The 25,632-nt window shown below is 44.6% G+C and overlaps 1 protein-coding gene across 4 annotated transcripts; it reads left to right on the top strand.

Moving 5' to 3' along the window:
- The first annotated feature begins 18,235 nt into the window (after window positions 1–18,235).
- LOC136520609 (uncharacterized) lies at window positions 18,236–24,720 on the top strand. Of its 4 annotated transcripts, none has more exons than XM_066514175.1 (12): window positions 18,236–18,669; window positions 19,034–19,237; window positions 19,331–19,476; window positions 19,581–19,834; window positions 20,257–20,345; window positions 21,621–21,768; window positions 21,836–22,275; window positions 22,678–23,192; window positions 23,275–23,335; window positions 23,425–23,697; window positions 23,845–24,106; window positions 24,214–24,720. In XM_066514175.1, the coding sequence occupies exons 1-12, from the start codon at window positions 18,274–18,276 to the stop codon at window positions 24,543–24,545; spliced, it is 3,120 nt and encodes a 1,039-aa protein (XP_066370272.1). In that variant the 5' UTR covers window positions 18,236–18,273; the 3' UTR covers window positions 24,546–24,720. The 4 variants fall into 4 exon arrangements, with proteins under 4 accessions (XP_066370272.1, XP_066370271.1, XP_066370270.1 ...); XM_066514174.1 differs by having other exon boundaries at window positions 19,581–19,843; window positions 20,260–20,345; XM_066514173.1 differs by having other exon boundaries at window positions 19,581–19,843.
- Window positions 24,721–25,632: the final 912 nt, after the last annotated feature.

Below are 25,632 nucleotides of genomic sequence, written 5' to 3'. Positions count from 1 at the left end.
AAACGTGATTTGCTTTGACGAATAGGTACTCCTTGCCGATTTTCAGGACAAACCCTGCTGAAAATACAGATTCACCAAAACTCGTAGAATTTGTCAGTTTAAACCCCTAAACCTATATTGGCGATCCTTTTTATGCATTTATACAAGTTATGTTGATGGTTTATGATTGATGTTAACGACCGTTAATAAGCTCCCCCATACTTAACCTTTGCTAGTTCTTGAGCAAAGCCAAACCCAGCAATGGATCAGGAGTTGCTACAATGCTTTCACTCCTCAAAAGTACACATGCGTTCAATCAAGAATTCACCTCCAGAACTGATCTAATTTTCAAACTTACCCATATTACCTTCAACCATGGGGCTTCTTATCCTTCACTTGGGTCTTGAGCAATTGAAAGACAGAACGATCAAGTCAAGCACTAAGTTCTTTGTTTCACCATTATTCTGGACTTTTTATAAGTTTTCAAAATAAAATTTAGAGATTCCATTGTATAACACTCTTAAGTCTCTCAATATATGTGGTATTTGTGGATTCTCACCAAGGCAATAATGATGTTATGCCTTTCTCTTCCTACCACTAAGGCTTTATATGGAGTTCATAGGTAGGGAGAAAGCTAGAGCATACTTGCATTGCATATATTGTAAAGTCAAACAACGGATTCAAAGAGAGTTGAGTCATACAATCAAATCAAGATGTGTATGTGTGTGGACATATGGTGGCTAACCTAATTCTACTATGCTCCTTAAAAACTTATCTCTCTTTTGAAATTTAGAAACATTTGCTAGAGAATAGGGGCTATCTTATTCATCTTTTTTTAGGCGGGCATCTGAATACCCATTGTTTTCAATATCTCAGGCACTTGTCCATTTTTAAACCTTTTTTTCTTTCTTTTTTATGAATAACTTTTGCATAGCCCCATGTCTCTTTTCTGCAATAAAGCTTTGAGAGAGATATCAACAAGAACTTGGAGCATTTATTTGGTGGATGAAAAACCTATCAAGACTGTTTTTGTGTTCACCCTCAGTGTAGGAGTAGAATATTTTTTGATGGATCTAGATAGAAGGCATGTTTTTACACCTACCCCCAGTGTACGAGTAGTGCATATTTGGGTGATGTGTACGTGATCTTAATTTTAAGAGCATGACAAACCTCTCGTAAGTGTCAACAAAGCTTGACAAAACTGAATGCAATTCAATCAGCATATATGTGGAAGTTTTTCTAGCCTAAATAGCATATATGGCTCTGGTGGGAATTTAAGCTTTGTCATACAGGAACTCATTATGTAGCATTTTTGTGTTTTTCAAAAGATAAATCTCTAGAACTTTAGTGTCACTTGGAACAAGATAAACAGTAGCTCAGACTTTCTCATATCATATTCGTCAATTACCTTGACTTAGATCGAGCATATGCTGCCCACGAGTTTCAAGTTCAAAGTAAATCCTTATATCAAAACAATCTTATCCAAAACTCAGGAGAATTCAAGACTGAAAACTAGGTACTTGAAAGAAATTATAACAGAGCAACAATTCATCATTTCCATTTTAGGAGATTGTCCTCAGGGTCCTTATTATTTATTTAGCTCTTACAAGAAATTAAAGTAAACTAGACACACTCTATGCATTATTAATATAAATAACTATAACTATTTATTTTGTTTTTAGTTTTTTTATAAAGCAAACCAAATATAATAAAACAAAGGAAGAGAAATACTTAGCTAGATACACGGGGGTGCTGAAAGCTCTAGTTTGGTTTTGGTTAATTGATGAAACCCTAAGTGCTAACCTAGTTTATCAAGATGATTGTGAGATAGGTAGCACTACTCCAAGTGATGTAGCAATGGCGAAGATCATGACAATGGTGATGGTCAAATGCTTAAACTTGGAAAAGAAGAAAGAGAAAAAGAAAAGGCTCAAGGCAAAGGTATAAAATGTAGGAGCCATTTTGTTTTAGTGATCAAGACACTTAGTGAGTGTGATCACATTTAGGATAGATAGCCGTACTATTAAGAGGAGTGAAACTCGTATCAGAATGCGATTATCAAAGTGCCACTAGATACTTTAACTCATTGTATATGCATTTAGGATCTAGTGGAGTGCTAACACCCTTGAAAATGTTTGTGAAAACATGCTAACACTTGTGCACAAGGTGATACACTTGGTGGTGTTGGCACATCTACAAATGAGGTGGTGTTTGCAGGGTTGAGATGGGATTCGATGCTTTCGAGAAAATGGAATGCCTATTTTCTATTGTGCCGGATGCAAAATTCTTGGTGGTTGGCACATTTGAGCAAGGGTGAAGAAGTTAGAGTTGAAATAGAGTTGATCAAAATGATGCTGACGTCGGTCTACTGACCAGACATTGGGTCACTCAGCGACCGAACGCTGAAAGGCTGCGTCCGGTCGAGCTGTCAGACGGCACAGTGGCTAGGGTAGAGCACCGGACGCTGGTCTGCGTCCGGTCAAGGTGGACCGGACGTGTCCGGTCGAAAAAATATGCCTCGGCTCGGGGAGCTTACTAGAAACGACCGAACGCTGGGGCTTCAGTGTCCGGTCAATTTTACCGGAGCGTCCGGTCAGCTTCGTAGCCGTTGAAATCTGACGAACAGCGTTTGAAGCTGGTGACATGTGGCGTCCATCGGGCGACCGGACGCTGAGGGCCAGCGTCCGGTCAGTATGACCGGAGCGTCCGGTCAGAGCGTGTTTTGCCCAGTGAAGGGGTATAACGGCTCTATTTGATGGGGCTCTATTTATAGCCCCATGGCCGGCTCAAGGGACAACTCTTGCACATTTTCATTGACATAACAACCTTGTGAGCTTAGCCAAAGTCCTCCCACTCATCTCCATCATTGATCCATCATCATTGTGAGATTGGGAGAGAATCCAAGTGCATTGCTTGAGTGATTGCATCTAGAGGCACTTGGTATTCGTGTTGCGCTGTGGTTTTCGCTTGTTACTCTTGGTGGTTGCCACCACCTAGACGGTTGGAGCAGCAGTGGAGGATCGGTACGAGTTGGTGATTGTTCGTGGCCGTCTCCGGTGATTGTGAGGGGAGTTGTACCTTCTCCGGCGGAGCACCGAAAGATAACTCTAGTAAATTGCTCGTGTCATTGAGTTACCTCACTTGTGGGTCGGTTCTTGCGGTGTCCAATCGTGTGGACGAGGTTTGTGAAACACCTCTTAGCCACCGAACCACCAAGTGTTGGTCGACACAACGGGGACATAGCGTGTTGGCAAGCACGTGAACCTCGAGAGAAAATCGATTGTCTCTTGTCTTTGGCATTCTCCCGGTGATTGGCTATACATTCATCTTGTGATTGGTTCATCCCCTACACGTCGGTATAATCACTCTACTCACTCATTTACATTCTTGCAAACTAGTTGATACAAGCTCTTTAGTGTAATTAGAATTGAGAGCTTGCTTTATTATTTACATTCATCTAGTTGAGCTCTTTAGAGTAGTAAGGTTGAGAGCTCTTAGTGAGTAATTACATAGCAAGTTTGTGTGCCTAAGTAATCATTGCAACTAGAATTATTGGATAGGTGGCTTGCAACCCTTGTAGAGCTAGAGCAAGTTTACATTACGCTATTTGTCATACTAATCAAATTGCTTTAGTTGATTTGTAGATTTTTAAATAGGCTATTTACCCCCCTCTAGCCATATTAGGACCTTTCAGGTGCCTCTCCCCCAAGCTAGTTGTTGTTGTGGTTCCTTCATCATTTATTGATGCTGTGCTTTGGAGGTTTGCCTCTCCCACACTTGAATTCTGTTACCTTGCATAAATAACATGTGGAGACAAGCACCAACAAAACTAGGAGGATCCTAGCAATACTTTAGTAGGTAAACATGGTTTTAAGGGGTTTTCATAAAGTAAAGAAAAAGAGCTGAATTAAAAATATTATTTAAATTTTATGAAGTTAATTATATCCAATTCCTCTTCTATCAATTGTGTGTCATGGAAAACTTTTAAACGCTGACCATTTACCTTGAAAAGCGTTCCTTCATCATTTTAAAGTGTGACTGCTCCATGAGATGATGTGCTAATTACCTTGTAAGGTCCTTCGCATTTGCTTCGTAGTTTCCCATGTCCGAACAACTTCACTCTAGAGTTGAAAAGCAACACCTTGTCATCTGGTTTGAATTCCTTCTTTTTCAATCTTTTGTCATGCCACCTCTTTGTCCTCTCCTTGTAGAGTTTTACATTATGATATGTTTTTTCACCATTCCTCTAGCTCAGAGAGTTGCATCTTTCTCTTCTTCCCAGCTACTTCAAAGTCCATGTTCCACCTTTTTTTGGCCCAATGAACTTTGAATTCCAACTCGACAGGTAAGTGACATGTCTTCCTGTAGACGAGTTGATATGGTGACATTCCAAGAGGTGTTTTATAAGCTGTTCTATAAGCCCATAGTGCTCTGTGTAACTTATCTTTCCATACTGTCCCCATCTCATTGACAGTCTTTCGCAGAATGTTTTTTATTTGCTTGTTTGATGTTTCTGCTTGTCCACTAGTTTGAGGATGATATGGTGTTGCGACATTATGACGGACCCCATGGTCAGATAAGAAGCGTCAGAACCTTCTATTAATGAAGTGAGGACCTCTATCACTAATTACCATGCGTGGAACTCCGAAGCGTGGAAAGATGGTCTCTAAAAACATCTTCTTGGCGTTATTGGAATCTGCAGCTCGACATGGTAAGGCTTCAACCCACTTTGAGACATAGTCAACTGCCACCAGGATGTATTTGCACTGGTGGGATTTTGGAAATGGCCCCATGTAGTCGATTCCCCAGACATCAAAGAGTTCTAACTGGAGGTTGGTGGTGAGTGGCATAACATCTCTTGCATTGATATTCCCATGTTTCTGACACAGGATGCACCTCCATATGAATTCTTTGGTGTCATCGTACATAGTTGGCCAGAAAAATCTGCTTTACCAGATCTTAGCATTAGTACAAAATGCCCCATAATGTCCTCCATACAGTGATGAGTGGCATCTTTCAATGATCTTGATTGCTTCCTTAGCAGGAACACACCTCCTAAGCAGTCCATCGGAGCAAACTCGGAAGAGGTACGATTCATCCCATAGGTGGAGGCAACTTTCATGGATAAGCTTCCGTTTATTCTCCCCTGGTGGTACATATCCTACAACCATAAAATTAACAATATTTGCATACCAGAGGTCAGATCCTATGACTTTTAGAAGCATGTCGTCCCATAGAAAATCGTTGATGGGCAACTCCTGTGGATTCTCAAACTGCATACTTGACAAGTGATCGGCTACAAAATTTTCTATTCCATTTTTATCTTTAATTTCTAAATCAAATTCTTGAAGCAAAAGGATCCATCTTATAAGTCAAGGCTTAGCATCTTTCTTAGTAAGGAGATATTTAAGAGCAGCATGATCAGTGTAAATAATAACCTTATCTCCTACTAAGTAAGATCTAAACTTGTCAATAGCAAAAACAACAGCCAAGAGCTCTTTTTCAGTTGTTGTATAATTAAGTTGAGTTCCTAACAGAGTTTTACTAGCATAAGAAATTGCATGATGCTTTCTATCTTTCGTTTGACCTAATACTGCCCCCATAGCATAATCACTAGCATCACACATGATTTCAAAAGGCAGCGACCAATCAGGGGGTTGAATGATTGATGCAGAGATGAGTGCTTTCTTAAGGATTTGAAAAGTATTTAAACATTCATCATCAAACTCAAAGGGAGCATCCTTAGCTAGCAAACTTGTAAGGGGTCAAGCAATATGAGAAAAATCTTTTATAAAACAGCGATACAACCCCGCATGACCAAGGAAACTTCGTACCCCTTTAACATTTGTAGGAGGTAGTTGTTCTATTACTTCTATCTTATCTCGGTCTACCTCTATCCCACGTTCGGACACCAAGTGTCCAAGCACTATGCCCCTCTCTAACCATGAAATGTCATTTTCCCAATTAAGGACTAAGTGTTTTTCTTCACATCTTTGCAAAACTCTGTCTAAATTTTCTAAGCAATCATTGAAAGTTTTCCCATAAATAGGAAAATCATCTATAAAAACTTCCATGATTTCTTCTATCATATCAGAAAAAAATAGACATCATGCACCTTTGGAACAAAGCTGGAGCGTTGCACAAACCGAAGGACATCCTACGATAAGCATAAGTTACATAGGGACAAGTAAAAGTAGTTTTGCTTTGGTCATTAGTGAAGGGTCGAGATGGCGACTAGAGGGGGGGTGAATAGTCTTTTCTAAAACTTAATCGCGTTGGCTAACCGATATAAATGCGGAATTAAAACTATCGGTCTAGCCAAGACTATACCCCACTATATATGTCCACTAGCACCTTACAAAGATAACAATTATGCAATAAAGGTGCCGGGCTAGCTAGAGCTCTCCTAAACAATTCTAGGAGCAAGGTCACACAAACCTATGCCACTAGTACTTTAAGCAACAAGGGAGCTCCTACACATGCTAGTAAGCAAAAGCACAAAGCTAACTAAGCTCACTAGCAATGCTCAATAACAAGGCAACCAATGCCTAATTAGAGAGCGTAAATACTTAGTTACACAAACTAAGCAATGTGACTAACAAGGTTACAAAAACCAAATTAGCCACGCAAGGGAGCTACTTCTATGCTACACAAGCAAGAAGGTAATTAGCAAGCTACACAAGCTATCTAATTACAAGAGCAACTACACAAGCTTAATATGTATAAAAGTAATTGTAAGCTTGTGTAATGGGGATGCAAACCAACGGGAAGAACAAGGTTGACACGATGATTTTTCTCCTGAGGTTCACGTGTTTGCCAACACGCTAGTCCCTGTTGTGTCGACCGCTCACTTGGTGGTTCGGCGGCTAATTAGCATCACCCGCTAAGCCCGCACGTCGGGCGCCGCAAGAACCTACCCCTTGAGTGAGGGTAGCTCAATGACACGCTTTACTAGAGTTGCTCTTCGCGGCTCCCGCGGGGCGAGCACAATGCCCCTCACAAGCACTTCTCCGGAGCGCCGCACAAGCTTCTTGCGCGCTTCGACGGAGACCACCACCAAGCCGTCTAGGAGGTGGCAACCTCCAAGAGTAACAAGCACCACCGGCTTGCAACTCGATCACCTAGTGCCACTCGATGCAACCTCACGATGCAATCGCACTAGAATCGCTCACTCACACAATCGAATGATCACTATCAAGTATATGTGTGATGGAGGGCTCCCAAGCACTCACAAGCATGGACACTAAGTCCCTTGAGGTGCTCCGCACCAGCCATGGCCGAGGGCCACTTCTATTTATAGCCTCAAGGGCTAAACTAGCCGTTACCCCTTCACTGGGCAACGGTCGGGCCGACCGGACGCTCCGGTCGTGTTGACCGGACGCTGGACCTCAGCGTCCGGTCGCCCGCAGACGGCCACGTGTCCCGGTTCCAATGGTCACTTGACTTGACCGGACGCAGCAGCACTCAACTGACCGGACGCTGAACCCCCAGCGTCCGGTCATTTCCAGTAAGCTCCCGAGCATGACCGGACGCGTCCGGTCGAACGCGATCGGACGCAGCCAGCGTCTGGTCACTCTCCAGCTACTGCTACACTCCACGTCAGTGCGACTGGACGCAGCCTGCCAGCGTCCGGTGCATTCAGATCCAGCGTCCGGTCAGTTGACCGACGCCAGCATCTTCTCTATTCTCTTCACCCTTGCTCAAGTGTGCTAACCACAAGAATTTGCATCCGACGCAATAGAAAATAGACATTCCATTTTCCCAAAAGCGCCGAATCCCGCCGAACAAGCTCGGCGGGAGGGAGAGAGGGACCCAAACCCATCTCACCCCTACAAACACCACCGCCTTTGTAAATGTGCCAACACCATCAAGTGTACACCACCATGTGTATGTGTGTTAGCATTTTCACAATCATTTTCCAAAGGATGTTAGCCACTCAACTTGCCACGCCACTCGATCCTAGCGACAATGCAAAGTTAGATCACTCGAGTGGTACTAGATGACCGATATGCAAACAAGTTTGCCCCTCTTGATAGTACGGCCATCTATCCTAAACCCGGTCATAAACTTCTCTACACACCTATGACCGGTGAAATGAAATGCCCTAGGTTATACCTTTGCCTTGCGCATTCCATTCCATCTCCTCCAATGTCGATGCAACACATGCACCAACACGATCAACAATGATATGATCCACTCCATATCATCACATGATCATATTGGTTCATCGATCTTGACTCTACTTGCTCTTCACCGTTGCCATCGTCCATTGGCGCCAAGTCTTGCTCAAGCTTCACCGCCACGCGGTCCATCACTCCAAAGCCTTCGACTTGCCCTTCACGCTTGCAACCGGTCCATCAAGCCAAGTCTTGTCTTGATCTTCTCCACCTTGATCACATGACTCAATGTCATGTCTCATGTGCATTTAAGCTCCTTCATCATCATATGTGTGAGCTTTGCAACATCTCCAAGCCATTTTCACCTTCATGGCATATGTTGCTCACACACATGTACCTGTGGACTAATCACCTGTGTATCTCACATAAACACAATTAGTCCACCTAAGTTGTCACTCAATTACCAAAACCAAACAAGGACCTTTCAATTAGGATGGATCAAGATTTGATGATAGCCATAATACCCATCAAGGAAACAAAAGAAAGAATGCTTTGCAAGCCGTTCCAACATCTCATCGATGAAGGGTAATGGGAAGTGATCTTTCTTTGTTGCCTTGTTAAGGTTTCGGTAATCAATGCACATCCGCCATCCTGTGACTGTTCGTTGTGGAATTAATTCATCTTTTTTCATTTTTACCACAGTCATGCCCCCTTTCTTCGGTACAACTTGTACCGGGTTTACCCACTCACTATAAGGCACGTGATAGATTATCCCTGCATGCAAAAGTTTCAACACCTCTTTCTTAATAACTTCTCTCATCGTATTGTTAAGCCTATGTTGGAGCTCCCTAGAAGGTGGATATGCTAGATCTATGGGAATGCGATGGGTGCAAAGGGCAGGACTAATCCCCTTGAGGTCTTCGAGTGAGTAGCCAAAGGCAGAGCGATGCTTTTCTAAAATGGTAAGGAGCCGTAGGGTCTCGTCCTTAGATATAGCTTGGTTTCATCTACTTTGATAGGGATGAGGTGAAAAATTCCTTTACTAGGAAGGATTTGCCCTGAGAGAGTTTTTAAGAGTTTGGTTGTTGGAGTTAATTGAAAATTTTCAGGAAGGGTGTATGCAAAAGATTTAGACATAAGATTTACTCCTACAACCAAATTATAAAAAGCATCAAAGGAGGTTTTATGAACCTGACAATGAATGGAGGTAGAGGGAGAATCTAAATGAATAACTTCAGGAGAAAGCTTGGATTCTGCCAACCACTCATTGCTTACGATTGTTGTCAACTCCTTCATAGTCTTTTTAAGGAACTTCTCTTCGATTGGGTCAGGAAGATGCTGGTTAGGTGTTGATGGTGCCGAAGATTTCCTTATTACATAATAATTTGACGTGTTTCCAAAATCGGAGAAAAGATCTTCCTCGAATTCAAGAATATTTTCCAAAGGGGGAATTTCTTCCTCCTTCGGTGGTTCAGGAACTTGAAGGACAGTGAGGCTTCAAGTGGTGTAGTTAAAGGCTCAAGCTCAACTATCACAGGTTCTTCCTCAGGAATTTTCTCAACTACATCTTCTAGGCTATCATCATGAACACTAGTGCAGGGGGTGTTTTCTAGGATTTTTCTAAGGATATTCTTCCCTTCACTAGTAGAGCAATGTAAGAAGGCACCTCCAGAAGATGTATCAAGAAGCTGTGCGGTCTCCCCACTAAGACCCATATAAAAGTGATGTAAAAGCATATGGTCTTGAATGGTAAGGTCAGGGCTAGAATTGATTAGGTCGCTAAAACGTGCCCATGTCGCACCAAGAGATTCTTTTTCTCTCTATTTGAAAGATAGAACCTCTATTTAAAGGCTAACTACTCCAGAGATGGGAAAGAAAGATAAGCAAAAGCTAGAGCATAGAGCTTCCCAATCTCCTTATACACTCCCTACGGTTTGGGTATACCAGTATTTAGCTCTTCAAGTCAAAGAGAATGGAAATAGCTTCTACTTTAAAGTTTCATGTGACATGCCCGTGATATGCAAGCATGCATAAGTTTGCTCAAACTCTCATAGGTGGGTATATGAGTTTTCATCACCTTCTCCTGAGAACGATTGTTCCTGGACCAAATTTATTAAAGACGGATGCAACTCATAGCCAGATATAAGGATAGGTTTTGAAGATTTCGGTGGCTCTAGTTGTGTGCCCGTGGGAGCAACGAATTGATTAATAGGCGTGATATTATCCATGCTTAAAGATAAATAAAAAAGATACAAGGACAAACCTGGTTCGACGAAATCACTACAACCGTTTCCCCGGCAACGACGCCAGAAAACTTGTTGACACCTATGGACGCACATAGAGACAAAATCCACAAGCGCACGGGTATCAAAGTAGTTTTCACCCAGAGTATTATCGAGTATCGTATCCACGAGGAAACATGTGTGCTGTCTATCAAGTTTGTCCAGAGATAGAAATCAAAGTTTAAGGTATGAGTTGAGAGAATTCCTATGGTTATGACCCTATGCAAAGCAAGGGTTATGATTCTAATGTTCACTTTGGGACGTCGCTTAAACGGTAAAGCACCGCTACTAGATAACTCTACCGACACAACTACGGTCCTACTAATTTAAGAACCTGCTCAATTCGATGTGGACTACAAAGGATAGATGGGGCTATCACCTCCTGCTGCTACCACACTACCAGAAAGCGAGGAGCAAACACAGGTAGTCGATAGCCTAAGCACCACACTTATGCTAACGATTACTACTCTAATCCAGCTAGCAAGAACTAGAGCACTCAAAAGAACTATGAGCCCATGAATAAAAGAGCACAAAACTTACTTTAAACAGAAATCTACTACCAGAGGTATCTCAGATGTAGACTTGGAGAAGCCTAGATTCGCCAAAGTACAAGCCGTAGAGGTAGCACCGATAGGCCGGTACTCCCTCTAAACTCTTTCCTCACTCTAGCTCACTAATTCTATTGCAAGACTAGATCCTATAGTGGACTAATCTTCTCTTGAGAGCTGGCTCTGATCCTGATGAGGAGGATATGAATTAGGGTTTTAGGATGGCTCTAGGAAGGGAGCAGGGGGCAGGTATATATAGGCCAGAGCATCAATTCTGGACCCTCGGATCAAACCAACTTGAAAGAATGGCGTAGATGTAATCTAGGAGGCGGTAGAGAACTGACATTCGAAGGAGGGGCTGACAGGTGGGCCTAGGGGGCTAGGCGGCCTGCAGGTGGGGCCGGTCTGCCCCACATGGTAGCCACTTGCCCTCTACTTCGGTGGTTTGCCTTCTAGAGTCTTCCTATGTCGGTTTCGCTGTAGATAAACGTGATTTGCTTTGACGAATAGATCCTCCTTGCCAGTTTTCTGGATAAACCCTGCTGAAAACACAGATTCACCAAAACTCATATAATTTGATAGTTTAAACCCCTAAACCTATGTTGGCGATCCTTTTTATGCATTTATACAAGTTATGTTGATGGTTTATGATTGATGTTAATGACTGTCAACATTGATCAAGGCAAAGGTATCAAATAGGTTTTTGTTTTGGTGATCAAGACACTATAGAGAGTGTGATCACATGTAGGATAGATAGTCATACTATAAAGGGGAGTAATCTTTGGCTAAGTGGTTATCGAGTGCCACTAGGTGACATGATTCTTGCATATGCATTTAGGAACCTAGTGTGATAACAATTGACCCTTGAAAAATGTTCTGAAAAATGCTAACACACGAGCACACAAGTTCTACACTTTGTGGTTAGCAACTTGGAAGCAAGGGTGAAGCGGTTGAGAAGTTAGAAAAAGAAAAGTAGGAGACTGTCTAGGACTGGACCCTGGCTCTGCCAGGACTAGACCCTGACAGGCCTGACTCCGGTCATTGTTAAGGGCGCGGCTGAGAGGGCCTGGTGATGACCGGACCCAATGCTGGGATAGAACCAGACCCGCGCACGGGAGTTTGGTTATGACTTAGAGACAGCGTGGCTGACGTGGCGAGGACCGAACCCAGGAGGCGAGTCCGATCATGAGGACCAGACCTGGTCTGAAGGGTTTGGGCGCTCTCTGGACATCTCTGGATGTGACCGGACCCTGCCGACTCAAAGCGACCAGACCCACAGGTGGTGAGTCCGGTCTTAACCCTAGTGGTGTGTGGCGCAGACGTTGCAGTGAGGACTGGATCTAGGCGGGAGTCTGGTCATGAAAACTGGACCAAGTTCGGTCATGTTTTAGCGGCTTAGGAGCTCTCTATTCTTCATTGGACTTGCGCATGAGTGTATGACCAGACCCGGAGGCCTAATTCTGGTCCGGAGCTAACGTTTGTGCGCGACTTAAGTGACCATTAGAGATCAACGATCGGGGTTCAAAGCGACGCCACGTGGATGGCTAGGAGCGACCGGACCCTAACTAGAGTCTGGTTAGGTGAGTCCGGTCGGCCCCTGATAGAGCAGCGACTCTATTTGTTTGAAGGGGTTTATAAATAGACTTGGGGCGTCTTGGGCTCACTCTATTGCACATTTTCACCTATGATACATCCTTGTGAGCCTAAGCAAACACCTCCCACTTATCTCCATCATTGATTCATTATCATAGTGAGATTGGGAGTGATTCCAAGTGTATTTGCTTGAGTCATTGCATCTAGTGGCACTTGGGGATCATTGTGGCTGCGGATTTCTTGTTACTCTTGATGTTGCCGACACCTAGACGGCTTGGAGCAGCGAAGGAGCATTGGCACGAGTTTGTGATTGTTCGTGGCCATCTCCCGGTGATTTGTGATGGGTCTTGTACCTTCCGCAGCGGAGAGCCAAAAGGTAACTCTAGTAGATTGCTCGTGTCATTGAGTTACCTCACTTGTGGGTAGACTCTTGCAGCGCCAAGTGTTGGCTAGGTGTGTGGTGCCTATTAGCCGCCGAACCACCAAGTGTTGGTCGACACAACGGGGACTAGCGTGTCAGCAAACACGTGAACCTCGGAAGAAAAATCTTGTATCCATTGTGATTGGTATTCTCCCGGTCATTGATTGGACATTCATTGTGATTGGTTCATCTCTCTTGCCACGGCGGTATAATCACCCTACACACTCTATTATATTTATTTTATTTACATTCTTGCCTAGTCAAGCTCTTTAGTATAGTTAGTCTTTGAGAGCATGTTAGTTTGGTTAGTAAGACTCTTTAGTTAGTCTTTGAGAGCATCTCCAAGAGTACCCTATATTTTTATAACGCTCAGAGTCCAAACAACTTAGATCCACTCTATACGCTGAGCGAACCACACCTACCACCATCCTACTTATGCTTTCATCCTCGCTTCGCGTAAAAGGATTAACCCGGGGATGGTGGGATAGACTCTAGAAGCCTTATATGTTAGTCTATCCCACCTTTAACAACCAAGGTGGGACTAAACTCTCCACAATATTTCATTAACTTACACATGGGCCACTATAGGCTAAATTCCAAACTAGGCCGGATGTGACAATTTTCTTCCCAAAAACATGGAGTTTTACAGCTCCTAAAAGAGTATTGGAAGGAATAAAGAAGGTTATCTCCAAGAGTTTCTAATAATCTACTCCTAAAATATAGAAGACAATTTTACATCAGGAATCTTATACTATTTCTAAATTATCATAACCACTTTTATATATTCTTTCTCTCTTGTACATTTGTATCAGGAACCCTTTCCTACTCTTTATTCTTTTCACGCCCTTCCACATTTATATTGGCCGACAAACACGTGCGGGGAGAGAAGATACGAGCGAATCGGAAGCGCATAACTTTAGGCGGAACATGGTGACTTTTCCTAAGTTCTAAAAGATTAGGAGGATGATTAGGAATTGTTGGAGAGAGTTTTTTCTCATCTTGCTAAAAACCAAGGATTAGAAAGAGATTTAGGCAACTCTTGGAGATGCTCTGAGAGCTCACTAGCTTAGAGAGTAGTGACTTAGCCCTTATGTGAAACTAGAGATTATAGCAACTAGAATTATTGGTATAGGTGGCTTGCAACTCTTGTAGAGCTAGAGCAAAATTGCATTTCGTCATTTAGGTTACTAACCTTGTGCTCTAGTGATTTTGTAAAAAAAATTATATTCTATTCATCCACCTCTAGCCATTTATTAGGACCTTTCAGACTCTAACTACTATGAGGCCGGCGGGGACCCCTTCGTGGCCGCTGGTATCGTGGGCTTGACCCGCAGCCCCTGTAGCCCGGCACCGCAGTCCCTTCCACTATCGGATCTCTCACCGTGCAGTGGATCTGGTGGAAGGAGCAGCAAGGCAGAGTGAGGCGGAGGCGCGTGGTGCGTGATGCGGGCGAGTGGTCACCCCGCTAGGGGCTGCGCCTCACGACTGGGGCACCACCGGGCTGTGCGCAGCGCGCGGAGGTTGCCGCACTTTGGGCCACGTCGAGAGAGAGGGAGAGAGAGAGAGGAAGGGGAGGCTGGTACAGAGACGTGGACAGTGCGGAGCCAGCGGCATCGACCGGTGGAGTGGGAGCGGCGGTGTCGCCTGCGGCGGCGCCGGGTATGGAGCGGAGTGCACCGTCGATGGCTTGTTTCTTTCTTTTTTCCGATGCTGGCGAGCGGCGCAAGGGGTTTGTCTGTTCGGACGAATGGACGGCCGGGTCTAATCATTACCTAGAACAAACTTTTGTGAACCGTACTGCTTCTGACGTTGCTGTGTACTTACCCATAATCGTTTGTTGCTTTGACGACCTTTTCTTGCTCGGAACACATGAAGATCACTGCCACCACCTTTATGACATATCCTTATTGTCATTTGCTATTGTCCTTGTTGGTTAAGAAGCTTTTACCAGCCTAACACATTACAACGAGTTCTTCTGAACGGTTATATTAGTTCTTCGTGAGTACCTGAGGATGTTGGCTTTATTGCGACGCAGTGACCATCACTCGGGTTTGATTAATACCTGCTGCAGCACTCGATGAGATCATCAGAACATGTGAAATATCTAGACGAGCGCACGGAATCGCGTAAAAATAGAACCAACTGTTATGTTGATCTCCATCAGGTTGGGCCAACGGACAATTGAGTCTTTGATCCACGTCCTGATCGGCGGCGTCCAGCTGTTCTCCTGTCTGATGGGTTTCCATCGCGCAGCACTATAAAGAGGAAGGTGGGGGCCGGGGCGCAAAGTACGAGGTTTACTGCTGCCGCCAGTTCCCCACCGAGTCTAACCCTAGTCCGATCAAGAGGGGTGCTGTGAGCGACGGAAAGATCCATCGGTGTCGTTACTGGACCGTCCCCCACTACGATGCTACTTCTATTCCGACATCAGTGGCTATGGCCGCCACTGCATGCGACGAGGTACATCATCGAGTCCTTACCTAAGTTAAGTATTTCCCCACTGATCTACGCGTAGATGATCAAGAATTCTATCACCAACAGCCAAAGCACGTTGCACTCCACTCACGGTGGTTTCACTCCACTCGCGTAAAAAAAAATCTAGAGCACATTATAAGGATGAGTTACGTTTATAATGACACGGACAGCTATACAACACACACAACTCATGCGAAGGGTAATTACTGACAGCACAATGATCTGATCTGACGCGGCGGGAATCGGGATCTATCGACGATGAACTAACCTGGCCCGAAGATCAACCTAGCGGTGGTGATCAGATTAATATCGACTCGTTGATCGTGACGGATCGCGATCCAGCACCGTTTCAGCATCGAAGGTGACCAGTCAGCGCTCGCGAAATTGACCGGGTCTAGGTGCGGTTGCTGCCTTAGCTTTTCAGGTGGACTCGTCGAACTGTAACCACCCGTGTGTTCCGTTGTCCCAGACCCACGTGTTCGTTTCGAATCCTCGATGGATCGGTAAGCAAGCCAGAACGAACTCTGGAATTCCATATTCAGCACTCGGCAGCGGCAGCGGCGCTTGCCAGTCAGCGTCGGACCATGCCACATGCCAGTTCGGAGTACAAGTGTCGTCCGCGGCTGGTCAACGCGGATTGGGATTACCAGCAGGATCCAGACCCGTGTGAGCTGTGTTGTCCTGCCGATCCGTCGATGTGTTCGATGCTGACAGTCGCGATACCGAGCAATATCTACTGCCTGTGGCCTGTGCTGTGCACACCGTCAGGTCGGCAGATGGTCGTCAAACTGGACAGCAAGCATGTTTCGTCAGTAGACGTCAGGCTTTGCACAGAGCTGCGGCGCAATCTTGCTCCTCTATTCCACAGAGAACATTCCGCGTCAGCGATGAGACCGCCCTTTTGCAAACTGTGAACAAAATCCATTCCTTTGGTCTTGTCGAGACCCAACGGTTGAAGGGGACCGGGCATTTCAGAGGCGGGTTTATTCCCACCTTTTCTACGCTCCTGCTGCATGGCCTCACGTAGGACGTGAGGGTTGAATTGTGTACCATTTTTTTTGAAAGCTCACATATATTAAGACATTAAAAGCAGAGTACACAAAGACCAGGAATAGAAATCCCCAAATACATAAGAAACAAACCATGTTGCAGCTAGGCATAGGACCTTAACAACCTTTAAGGCAAACATCCCGAGGGTAGAGCGTAACAATTTAAATTCGAATAAGATCTTCGAAGTCAAATTCCACAAAAGCTTCTTTGCTATAGAATATCATGCTATCCACTCTACAATATCGATGATCCTCGCGAACTATCGTAGTGCGCTTGCCGATCCTAATTGGCGCGCTACTATGCATGACGAGTTTCAGGCTTTGCTCGACAATGACACCTGGTGCCACGTTCCTTGTCCTCCCAGTGCTAACATTGTGACTGGCAAGTGGAGTTGTAAACCTAAGTTCCACATTGAACATCTGAACCTTTTTGCCATCCACTCTACGGATGTCACCGATCCAGCGAACTATCACGGCATGCTTGCCGATCCTGATTGGTGAGAAGAGTTTCAGTTTCAGGCTACACTTGACGCGTTGTTCCTCGTCCTCCTGGCGCTAAAATTATGACTGGCAAGTGGATTTATAAACACAAGTTCCGTGTCGATGGTTCGTTTTCCCGTCACAAAGTGGGTGGCGCCGGATTTTCCACACCAGCCGACGAGAAGTTAAGCCACGTTGCTAAGCTCGCGACAATCTGGATTGTTCTAAGCCTCGTCGCCTTGCGCACCTGGCCGATACACCAGCTGAACGTGAAGAATGCCACCCTGTTTTGCTGATCCAGTTGTGGCTGATTTCGACCGATTTAATAGTGAGAGAGACAAGCTGGAATGTGACCAGCCGAACACGCTATGCATTTCTTCACTGTAGCCTTTAATTTCGTCGACCCTTGCTCGTTTGTTCGTTGCAGAAATATTTATAGGGTTTCAAACAGGCTACTCTAGGTTTTTTTTTTAAGCCAACAGGCTACTCTAGTTGTCCCAGTGATTAGTCGAGCCCCATCTAGCCCAGCACGAGCCCATAAAGGAAACCACTTTACCAGCCCATAGCGACCATCGCGTGACCGCGTCCACCGGTCCCACTGTGCAGTGTGACGGCGGCGTCGCGCAGCGCAGTTCCGCTTAAAGATGGCAACGGGGAATTCTCCGTCGGAGGTTGCCTCCCCATCCCCGTCCCCGCGGGGAGAAAAAATCCCCGTCCCCGTCCCCGCCAAAGCTCACGGGGACGATTTCTCCCCCATCCCCGCCCCCGCGAGGGGAAAAATCCCCGTCGGGGATCCCCGTCCCCGCATTTGTTCATCACCATTCATGTTAATTCATCATCATTCACATGAGTTCATCGACACAATATTAGAGTACACCACGAATCACAATCCAAAAATAGCTAAATAGCAAGAAGCAGGATATTAATCATCACAAAGGTGTAGAACTAGGGTTATTGCTGTTATATATACTCAGAAGATATTGGGCCTTCGTGGGCTGGTTGGGCCATCAGGAAAGAGAGCAAAGCCTGTATATAAACGGGGCGGGGATGCGGGTATCGGGGACGGGGAATGCTCCCCCAGACCCGTCCCCGCCAAACCCGACGAGGGACGTTTTCTCCCCGTTTAGATCTCCGTGGGGGCATATTTGACTCCATCCCCGTCCCCTAATAGGGGAATTCCCCGCGGGGAATCGGGGATCGGGTCCCCGTTGCCATCTTTAGTTCCGCTCCAATGTTTTCAACCCGTTTCCCTCTCCACGATTCAAAATCCTCCCCTTCCCAATCCCCCCCCACTCCGCCTCCTCCCCCAGACATCCTCTCCCGCATCCCATGGCGCCCGCCGCGGCCGTCACCGGCGCCGGGGATTCCGATCGTCTCGCGCGCGAGGTGGCGCGGGTGCTGGACGAGTGCCGCGCATCCCACGCCGTGCACCCGCGGAAGCTGCGGGAGCTCGCGGCGCTCCGCTCCTCCTCAGGAGGAGGCGGCGGCCGCCCCTTCCTCGCAGCCTTCTGCGTCGCTGTCACGCCGCTCTTCGCCCTCGCCCGCCGATCCGCGGGATCCGACCGCGTCGCTCGCTTCCTGGCTGCCTTCGCGTCCGCTTCCTCATCTTCTTCGGCCGACGGCGGTGGGAACGGGTTCCTCGAGGAGTTCCTTCGCTTCCTCGTCACCGCGTCCAAGGCCGCGCACCGGCCCGCGCGATTCCGCGCATGCCAAATCATCTCCGAGGTGAGCTAAGGAAAATCACTTGAAACTTTGCCCCCCCATTTACGGTTTTTATTTCTCCCTCGAGATGGGAGTACTTATTTTAGTGAAAAACTAGTTTCCCTCAGTACGGTATAAAGCTGTTTATAGATGTTAAAATTTTGTTGTGTTTAACTTCTTCAATTGAGCTTAGGTTCAGCTCTCTTGTGCAAATATGCTTCAATAAAGCACGAGTCTGGATGTTGCCCTTGAACAACTTCTTTGATTTATTCAGCCACCATCAGTAATCTTTTGTTCTAGTTACGAAGAAGTGTTTACCTTGGCAAGTCCTTCATTTACATATTGTTGAGCCCTTCCACTCAGATTGCACGTGCAATTCTGCTTGCAGATTATAATGCGGTTGCCTGATGATGCTGAGGTGAGCGATGAGATTTGGGATGAAGTAATTGATGGCATGAAGGTCCGGGTTCAAGATAAAATCGCTGCAATTCGCACTTATGCTGTGCGAGCATTGTCCCGTTTTGCAATTGATGGAGAGGATGGTGGCATTGCTGATTTATTCCTCGAGACCCTAGACAACGAGCAGAATGCTGTATGTGAGATTGTTCTTAATAGCTTTCCGGTTACTGGTATTCGATTTGTTCATCTTGTTGTATCTAATTGTGGCCTTGTTTCATTTTTGAAGGAGGTTCGGAAGGCAATAGTTTTTTCCCTTCCACCATCAAATAATACACTAGAGAGCGTTGTTGAATCAATGCTTGACATTAGTGAATCCGTTAGACGAGCAGCATATTCTGTGCTTTCAAATAAATTTCCCCTGCAGAGTTTAAGGTGAGTAATCATATACGTTGGAAGTAGAACAGACCAATGCACATGCATGAAATGCACAACATTTACTGTGTCAGTGAATTTATAGTTTTTTGTTTTGGTTTCAGCATAAAGCAAAGGACTACTGTCCTTCACAGGGGCCTATCCGATAGGTCTGCTTCAGTAAACAACGAGTGCCTGAAGATGCTGAAGGATGAGTGGCTTGTTAAGTACTGCAGAGGAGATGTGATTTCCCTTCTCAGATTTCTTGATGTTGAGACATACGAATCAGTTGGAGAATCTGTAATGGCGGTGCTTCTAAAAGATGGTGCTTTGCGAGTGCATGATGGGCACAGTATTAGGCAGTACTTCACTGCAAATGGTGAAAAAGGTTTTTTATCCTAGTCTATCTCCTAGTCCCTCCGTTCCAAATTATAAGTCACTTTGGCATTTTTGGTACATCAAATTTGCTATGTATCTAGACATAAACGTATATCTACATACATAGCAAATTCTATGTATCAAAAAAGTCAAAGCAACTTATAATTTGGAACGGAGGGAGTACTTTCCAACCTGACCTTTCTCCAGATTTTGTTGATCAGTTTATGTTCATTGTGAATATGAATCTCTGACAAAGGACAAAGTAACTAACTCCAATGAAATGAATAAACCTGAAAGACAACCCCATGGAATCGCTATGTTTTTTCAAATTCCTTTGTTTGAAAATACGGAAGAATCAAGTTGTCTCTGCCCATTCCTCCTCTTTCTGCTGGTTGATATCAGCATCCTTATAATATTTTTCAGCAGAACAAGATTCCAATATTCAACTCATGGATGCTGAGGTTGCTCTTTACTGGAGAATCATGTGCAAGCATTTGCAAGCTGAAGCTCAGGTGACCACCAGACTCTTTTAGCTTGTTATGCAACATTTTTTATAGTACTTTTGGAAGAAACTAATTCTTAACACAGTATTGTTGTCAACTATTCAATGTAGATACACTCGAAGTATAACTTTTCTTTTCCTGAAAATTTGACCTTTGCTTTTGCTATAATTTTGCATGCCAAAGTGTGGTAGCAGTAACTAGATCTAGGATGCCTAGTGTTGCCAAGAAGTTAATTGTTTTTTAGATGACTTGGTGAGAAGAACCAATCCTTTGCAAGCATCATTCATATCATGTCAAGATTACCCGATATAAAAGGGGCGTACCCAGTGCAGAGAGCTTCCGCTCTGTGCGGGGTCTGGGGAAGGGTGTCAGTGGCAAGCCTTACCCTCGCCTGTGCAATGCGAGAAGACCGCGACTCGAACCCGGGACCTTCCGGTCACAGGTGGTAAGACTCTACCGCTTGCACCAGGCCCGCCCTTCGAAGATTACCTGATATGTTGTAATATTTTGTAACTATTGCTATTTCACAACAATACCAGCTGATTAGGTGCAGGAGCTGCAAATTACGAGTCGATTAGTTTCTTTTACCTCTAGGATGCTATTGTTAGGCCTCTGTTATATATGGGGACATGATTTTGCACTGAATGATTACTAAGAAGATGGTTGATTTCAGAAGTAGTATTTCTCCCTTAAGATTCTTCCTAGGGATGAAACCAGATCGGATGTAAATGGATAATGTACAGATACAAATATGGGTAGTTGTTTTTCTTTCAGATTTAGGGTCGGATACGGATAGTTTAGTTTCGGATATGTCAGATATTGATATCCATCCCGTATCTGTATCAGGTATCTGACTTTGAGTATCCGGATTCGGATATGGTGCAGATATTGAATGTCCGTATTTAGATAAGGATTATCCATTTAATATCTAAACCCCTTCGAACCGACAGATAATCAGGAAATATTTGTCCCATTTTCACCCTAGTTCTTCCTCTCAATCTATCTCGATATCTCCTTTGACCTAAAGATACCCCTCCCCCTCCTGACCTTCCCAGCCATGCTGACCACACCGTTCTTATGGTTATCCACCTTCTGATAGGATTGTTGGATCTAATCTAGAGCAATCATGGAAATGCATGTGTTCTGCTAATTTTTAATATAATATATTAAAATTATGGAAAAATTTTTGCTAGTTCTACCGGCTTATAGTGGCTTGTTCCTGGCTGGCAATATCATTCTTTAAAGTTAAATCAATACTTTACTAAGTCAATAGTTATTCTGCAGGTCAAAGGCTCAGAGGCTGCAGCAACTACAGGTGCAGAAGCAGCGGTATATGCTTCTGAGGCTACTGATAAAAATGATCTTCTAGACAGTGTCCTTCCTAGCACAATTACTGATTATGTTGATTTGGTAAAGGCACACCTTTCTGCCGGTAAGCAAGAGTAGTTATTATTCTTTCTATGTATGGACTATTTCTATTGCTTAGCTGCCCATTTCAGGACCAAATTATCACTTCACTTCAAGGCAACTATTGCTACTTGGTGAAATGCTTGATTTCTCTGATACTATGAACCGAAAGATTGCAAGTTCTTTTCTGCATGAGCTTCTCATCAGGCCTCTTGAACATGAAGTTGACAATGATGGGAACCAGATTGCAATTGGAGATGGTGTGAGTCTTGGAGGAGACAAAGACTGGGCGAAAGCAGTGGCAGAGTTGGCCAAAAAAGTGCATTCTTCTGTTGGTGAATTCGAAATGGTGGTTTCCACTGTTGTTGAAGAGCTGGCTAGACCTTGCAGGGAGAGAACAGCTGACTTCATGCAGTGGATGCACTGTCTTGCTGTGACAGGTCTTCTGCTTCAGAATACTTCAACCCTACGGAATCTCCAGGCCACAGCAATTGAGCCTTCAGAACTGCTTCACTCTTTGTTGCTTCCTGCAGTAAGTCCAATTGTCCTACAGTTCTCTATGTGTATACTGTATGGTACTTTATATTATGCTCCCTTCGTCCCAAAAAGGATGCAATTCTAGAATAGTGTTCAAACTCTCTTAAGTTTGACTAAATTTGTATAAAAAGATATTACTTATCGTACTAAATAAGTATCATTAGATTTGTCATGGAATATATTTTCATAATATACCTAATTGGAGTTTTAAATATTGATACTATTTTCCATAAACTCACTCAAACTTAAGTTTTGTTTAACTCTAACCAAACCTAGAATATACCTGTTGGTACTATATGCTAATATTCTTCAGCTCCTGTATACAGTACATTTGCTCTTATGGGTATTAAATTGAGCTGAATTATAAAGTTTATGCCCTTGATCTTATCTCATGTAGGCAAAACAAAATCACGTTGATGTACAAAGGGCTGCTTTAAGATGCCTTTGTCTCCTTGGACTGTTAGAGAATAGACCTAATGCAGAGTTGGTGAAGCAGCTACGCTTATCTTTCATCAATGGGCCTGACTTGGTTAGTGCCATAGCATGCAAGGCCTTGGTTGATCTTGTAACTTGGCATGGGCCACAAGAAATAGATCGAGCCATTGGGATTGAATCGCCAGATCCTAGCTATGAAAAGTCTCAGTTCACTCAAGTTGACCTCTCTGATAAGAATGATGATGATCTAAACATTGGAGTTCTTGATATTTTATTTTCTGGATTCCATAAAGATGACTGGGAATTCGATCTAGAGGGTGATAATCATGATAATGTCCCAACCATACTTGGTGAAGGTTTTGCAAAGATTCTTCTCCTCAGTGGCAATTTTGCAAGTATACCTGCTGATTTGCATACTGTTATCCTCGCTCAACTCATTAGATTGTATTTCTCAGAGCAAGCTAAAGAACTAGAAAGGTCAATTGCTCATTTGTCCTCTGTTATTTAAAGGCATTTGTTTTCTGTTTATTCTCACATGCGCTTTTTTTTTCTGTTTCAGATTGAAACAATGTCTGTCTGTCTTCTTTCAGCACTATCCAGCACTTTCAGACAAACACAAGGCAAGCCGATAAAGCTTACCATACACTGGCTGAAATTATTTTATGTAACTTTTTCCCTGATCAAATTTACTGACTGCCTTTCTTTTCAGAGTTGTATCTCCAACGCATTTGTACCTGTTATGAAAGCCATGTGGCCTGGTTTATATGGTAATGCTGGGGGTAGCCCTCATGTTATTTCAAAGAGACGGAAACTTGCGGTTCAAGCTTCTCGTTTTATGGCGCAAATGGTGCAAACCCAATTATTTTCAACAGAAAGTATGGACCAAGCTTCGAAAAGTCCTGAAAGTGCTTCAGTTTCCGCAAATGTGTCAAACAATTTTGACATCAGCGAGGAAGGGCTTGCTATCCGTATAGCACTAGAGGTATCAATGAACAATCTAGAAAATACATATACATTTTTTTTCTAATATTGCTGGACACCGAACAAACATCCTCACAATTTTTTTGTTAGAATTATATTATAGAGGTTATAGGGAAAAAACTGACATCATATGGTGCAAATGCTCTAGGTAGTCAGTTGCCCAGATAAGAAGACCGCAGCTGGGAAAGCATATGCTTTGGCCCTGTGCAAGGTTGCGGCGCTTCTAAGATTCCGGCAATCAGAACAGAAGGCCATCAAGTGCATGAGAGGCTTGGTTAATCATTTGGCTGCCTCAGTGGCTTCCGACAAGGAGCTCGTGAAGGAGCTAGCTCAAATGGCTGCACGGCTCAGATCGCTTGATGCCTGTCCAGATGAAGAACTGTCACAAGATGACGCAGATGTCATATTCAGTACGTCTAATGAAAAATAAGAACCTATATCATGTCAATGCATCTCTGCATTTTCGTAAGCTTTCATTTTCTAATGCTTCTTATCGCACCTTACTCTTGTTTCTCAGAGAAACTAGGATTGGATGATGGCTTCAAGTTGGACACCAATCAAGCAGTGCCTCCTACTCCAGCACCACGGTCAGTCCGGCCTCCGGCTCCTGCCAGGAGAAAAACGAAACAGGCACCACCATCCTCTAGCGACGAAAGTGACGAAGAAGGGGGAGAAGTTAGCGTGCCTGCAACATCGGTAAGCAGGGTTCCAGCCACTCCCAGTATGACTGCTGCTGCACGTTCTCAGAGAGCAAGCAAGACTGCTGCTCTGAGCAAGATGTCTGCGAAACCACCTGCTATTGCGTCTGATGGCAGTGAGTCGGACAATCAGTCTGACGTTCACGAGTGAGGAGGATTCATACGATGAGGAATCGTCTTAGGTTGCTTTTATTGTTTCGTGCAATCGTGGACTGGAGTTTCTGATGAGGTTCTTGAGTGGAAGAACCAAGTAATGTAATCTAACTAATTAAATTACAGCGGCGAGATATTGTCACACTGCATTATGTATTATTTCGTGTTACTAATCAGTATGAGTTAAAGTCGTCATTTAGGTTTGAGCGTCTTGCAACGAACTCGGATCTAAACAAATCGAAATGACAGCGTCGGCTTGATAAGCATTGACCAATATAGCTCGTGAACTGGAAGGACTGTCACACTAAAATGCAAAACCAGCGACAGGATCAAATTTTTACAATGTATGCAACTCCGGCTCAACAGGCTCAGCCTATGTACACAGTACTGAAGAGAGAAGACTTCCCGTCTTGCTCAGCACCACCATACTGAAGAGAGAAGACACCACGCTTGCGTTGCTCTTATCAAGACATTTTATTTAGGGAAAATGGTGTTCTTACCCCTGTCCAGTAAGCTAATTGTGATTTTACCCTTCATTTTTCAACTTTGTGTTTTTACCCCTGTTATTTTGAACTGAACGGTCTGTTTGCCCTTGTTTCTGACGTCCGTTAGATGGACATGAATTAAACGAATTAAAAAAATTCTAAATCTGAAAAACAAAGGCCAAATGACCCTAGTGCCCCTTATCCTTATCTCTCGTCTCAAACGCATAGGGCGTCGTCGCTCACATCGGGCTTGGGCGTAGCTTTTCCAGCGACGGCGCTGCAGAAGCACCAACTGGTACCGGAGCTCTCGATCTGTGGGCTCTCAGATTCCGCCATGGATGCCGCACAAGAGGCACGATGCAAGGAGATGCTGGACCAGATCCTAGTCATGGTGACGAAGATGGCGTCGGATTTGGAGGCATGCAACGCGGCCTTTCGAACCGCCCCTCCAGCCTTCGTCGCCGACTCCGACAGCAGCGGGCGTGAGGTCGACGTCACCACCGGCACCGGCTACAACTCCAACAACTCCGCCCTCGCCACCCTCCACTCCCTCGCCTCTGCCTCCGCTTCCGAATCCAAGGCCGCCGCTAGGTCTCTCGC

This window comes from Miscanthus floridulus, chromosome 18, assembly GCF_019320115.1.
Source record: "Miscanthus floridulus cultivar M001 chromosome 18, ASM1932011v1, whole genome shotgun sequence".
Taxonomy (NCBI): Eukaryota; Viridiplantae; Streptophyta; class Magnoliopsida; order Poales; family Poaceae; genus Miscanthus; species Miscanthus floridulus.
This window is presented reverse-complemented; position numbering and strand designations above follow the sequence as displayed.

Bases quoted from the DNA above. Each gene is read 5' to 3' on its own strand.
- LOC136520609 (XM_066514173.1), top strand. From the start codon at position 18,274: ATGGCGCCCGCCGCGGCCGTCACCGGCGCCGGGGATTCCGATCGTCTC. The intron at 21,769-21,835 runs GTAAGCAAGAGT...TGCCCATTTCAG, and splicing joins AAAGGCACACCTTTCTGCCG to GACCAAATTATCACTTCACT. The intron at 23,336-23,424 runs GCAAGCCGATAA...CTTTCTTTTCAG, and splicing joins CACTTTCAGACAAACACAAG to AGTTGTATCTCCAACGCATT.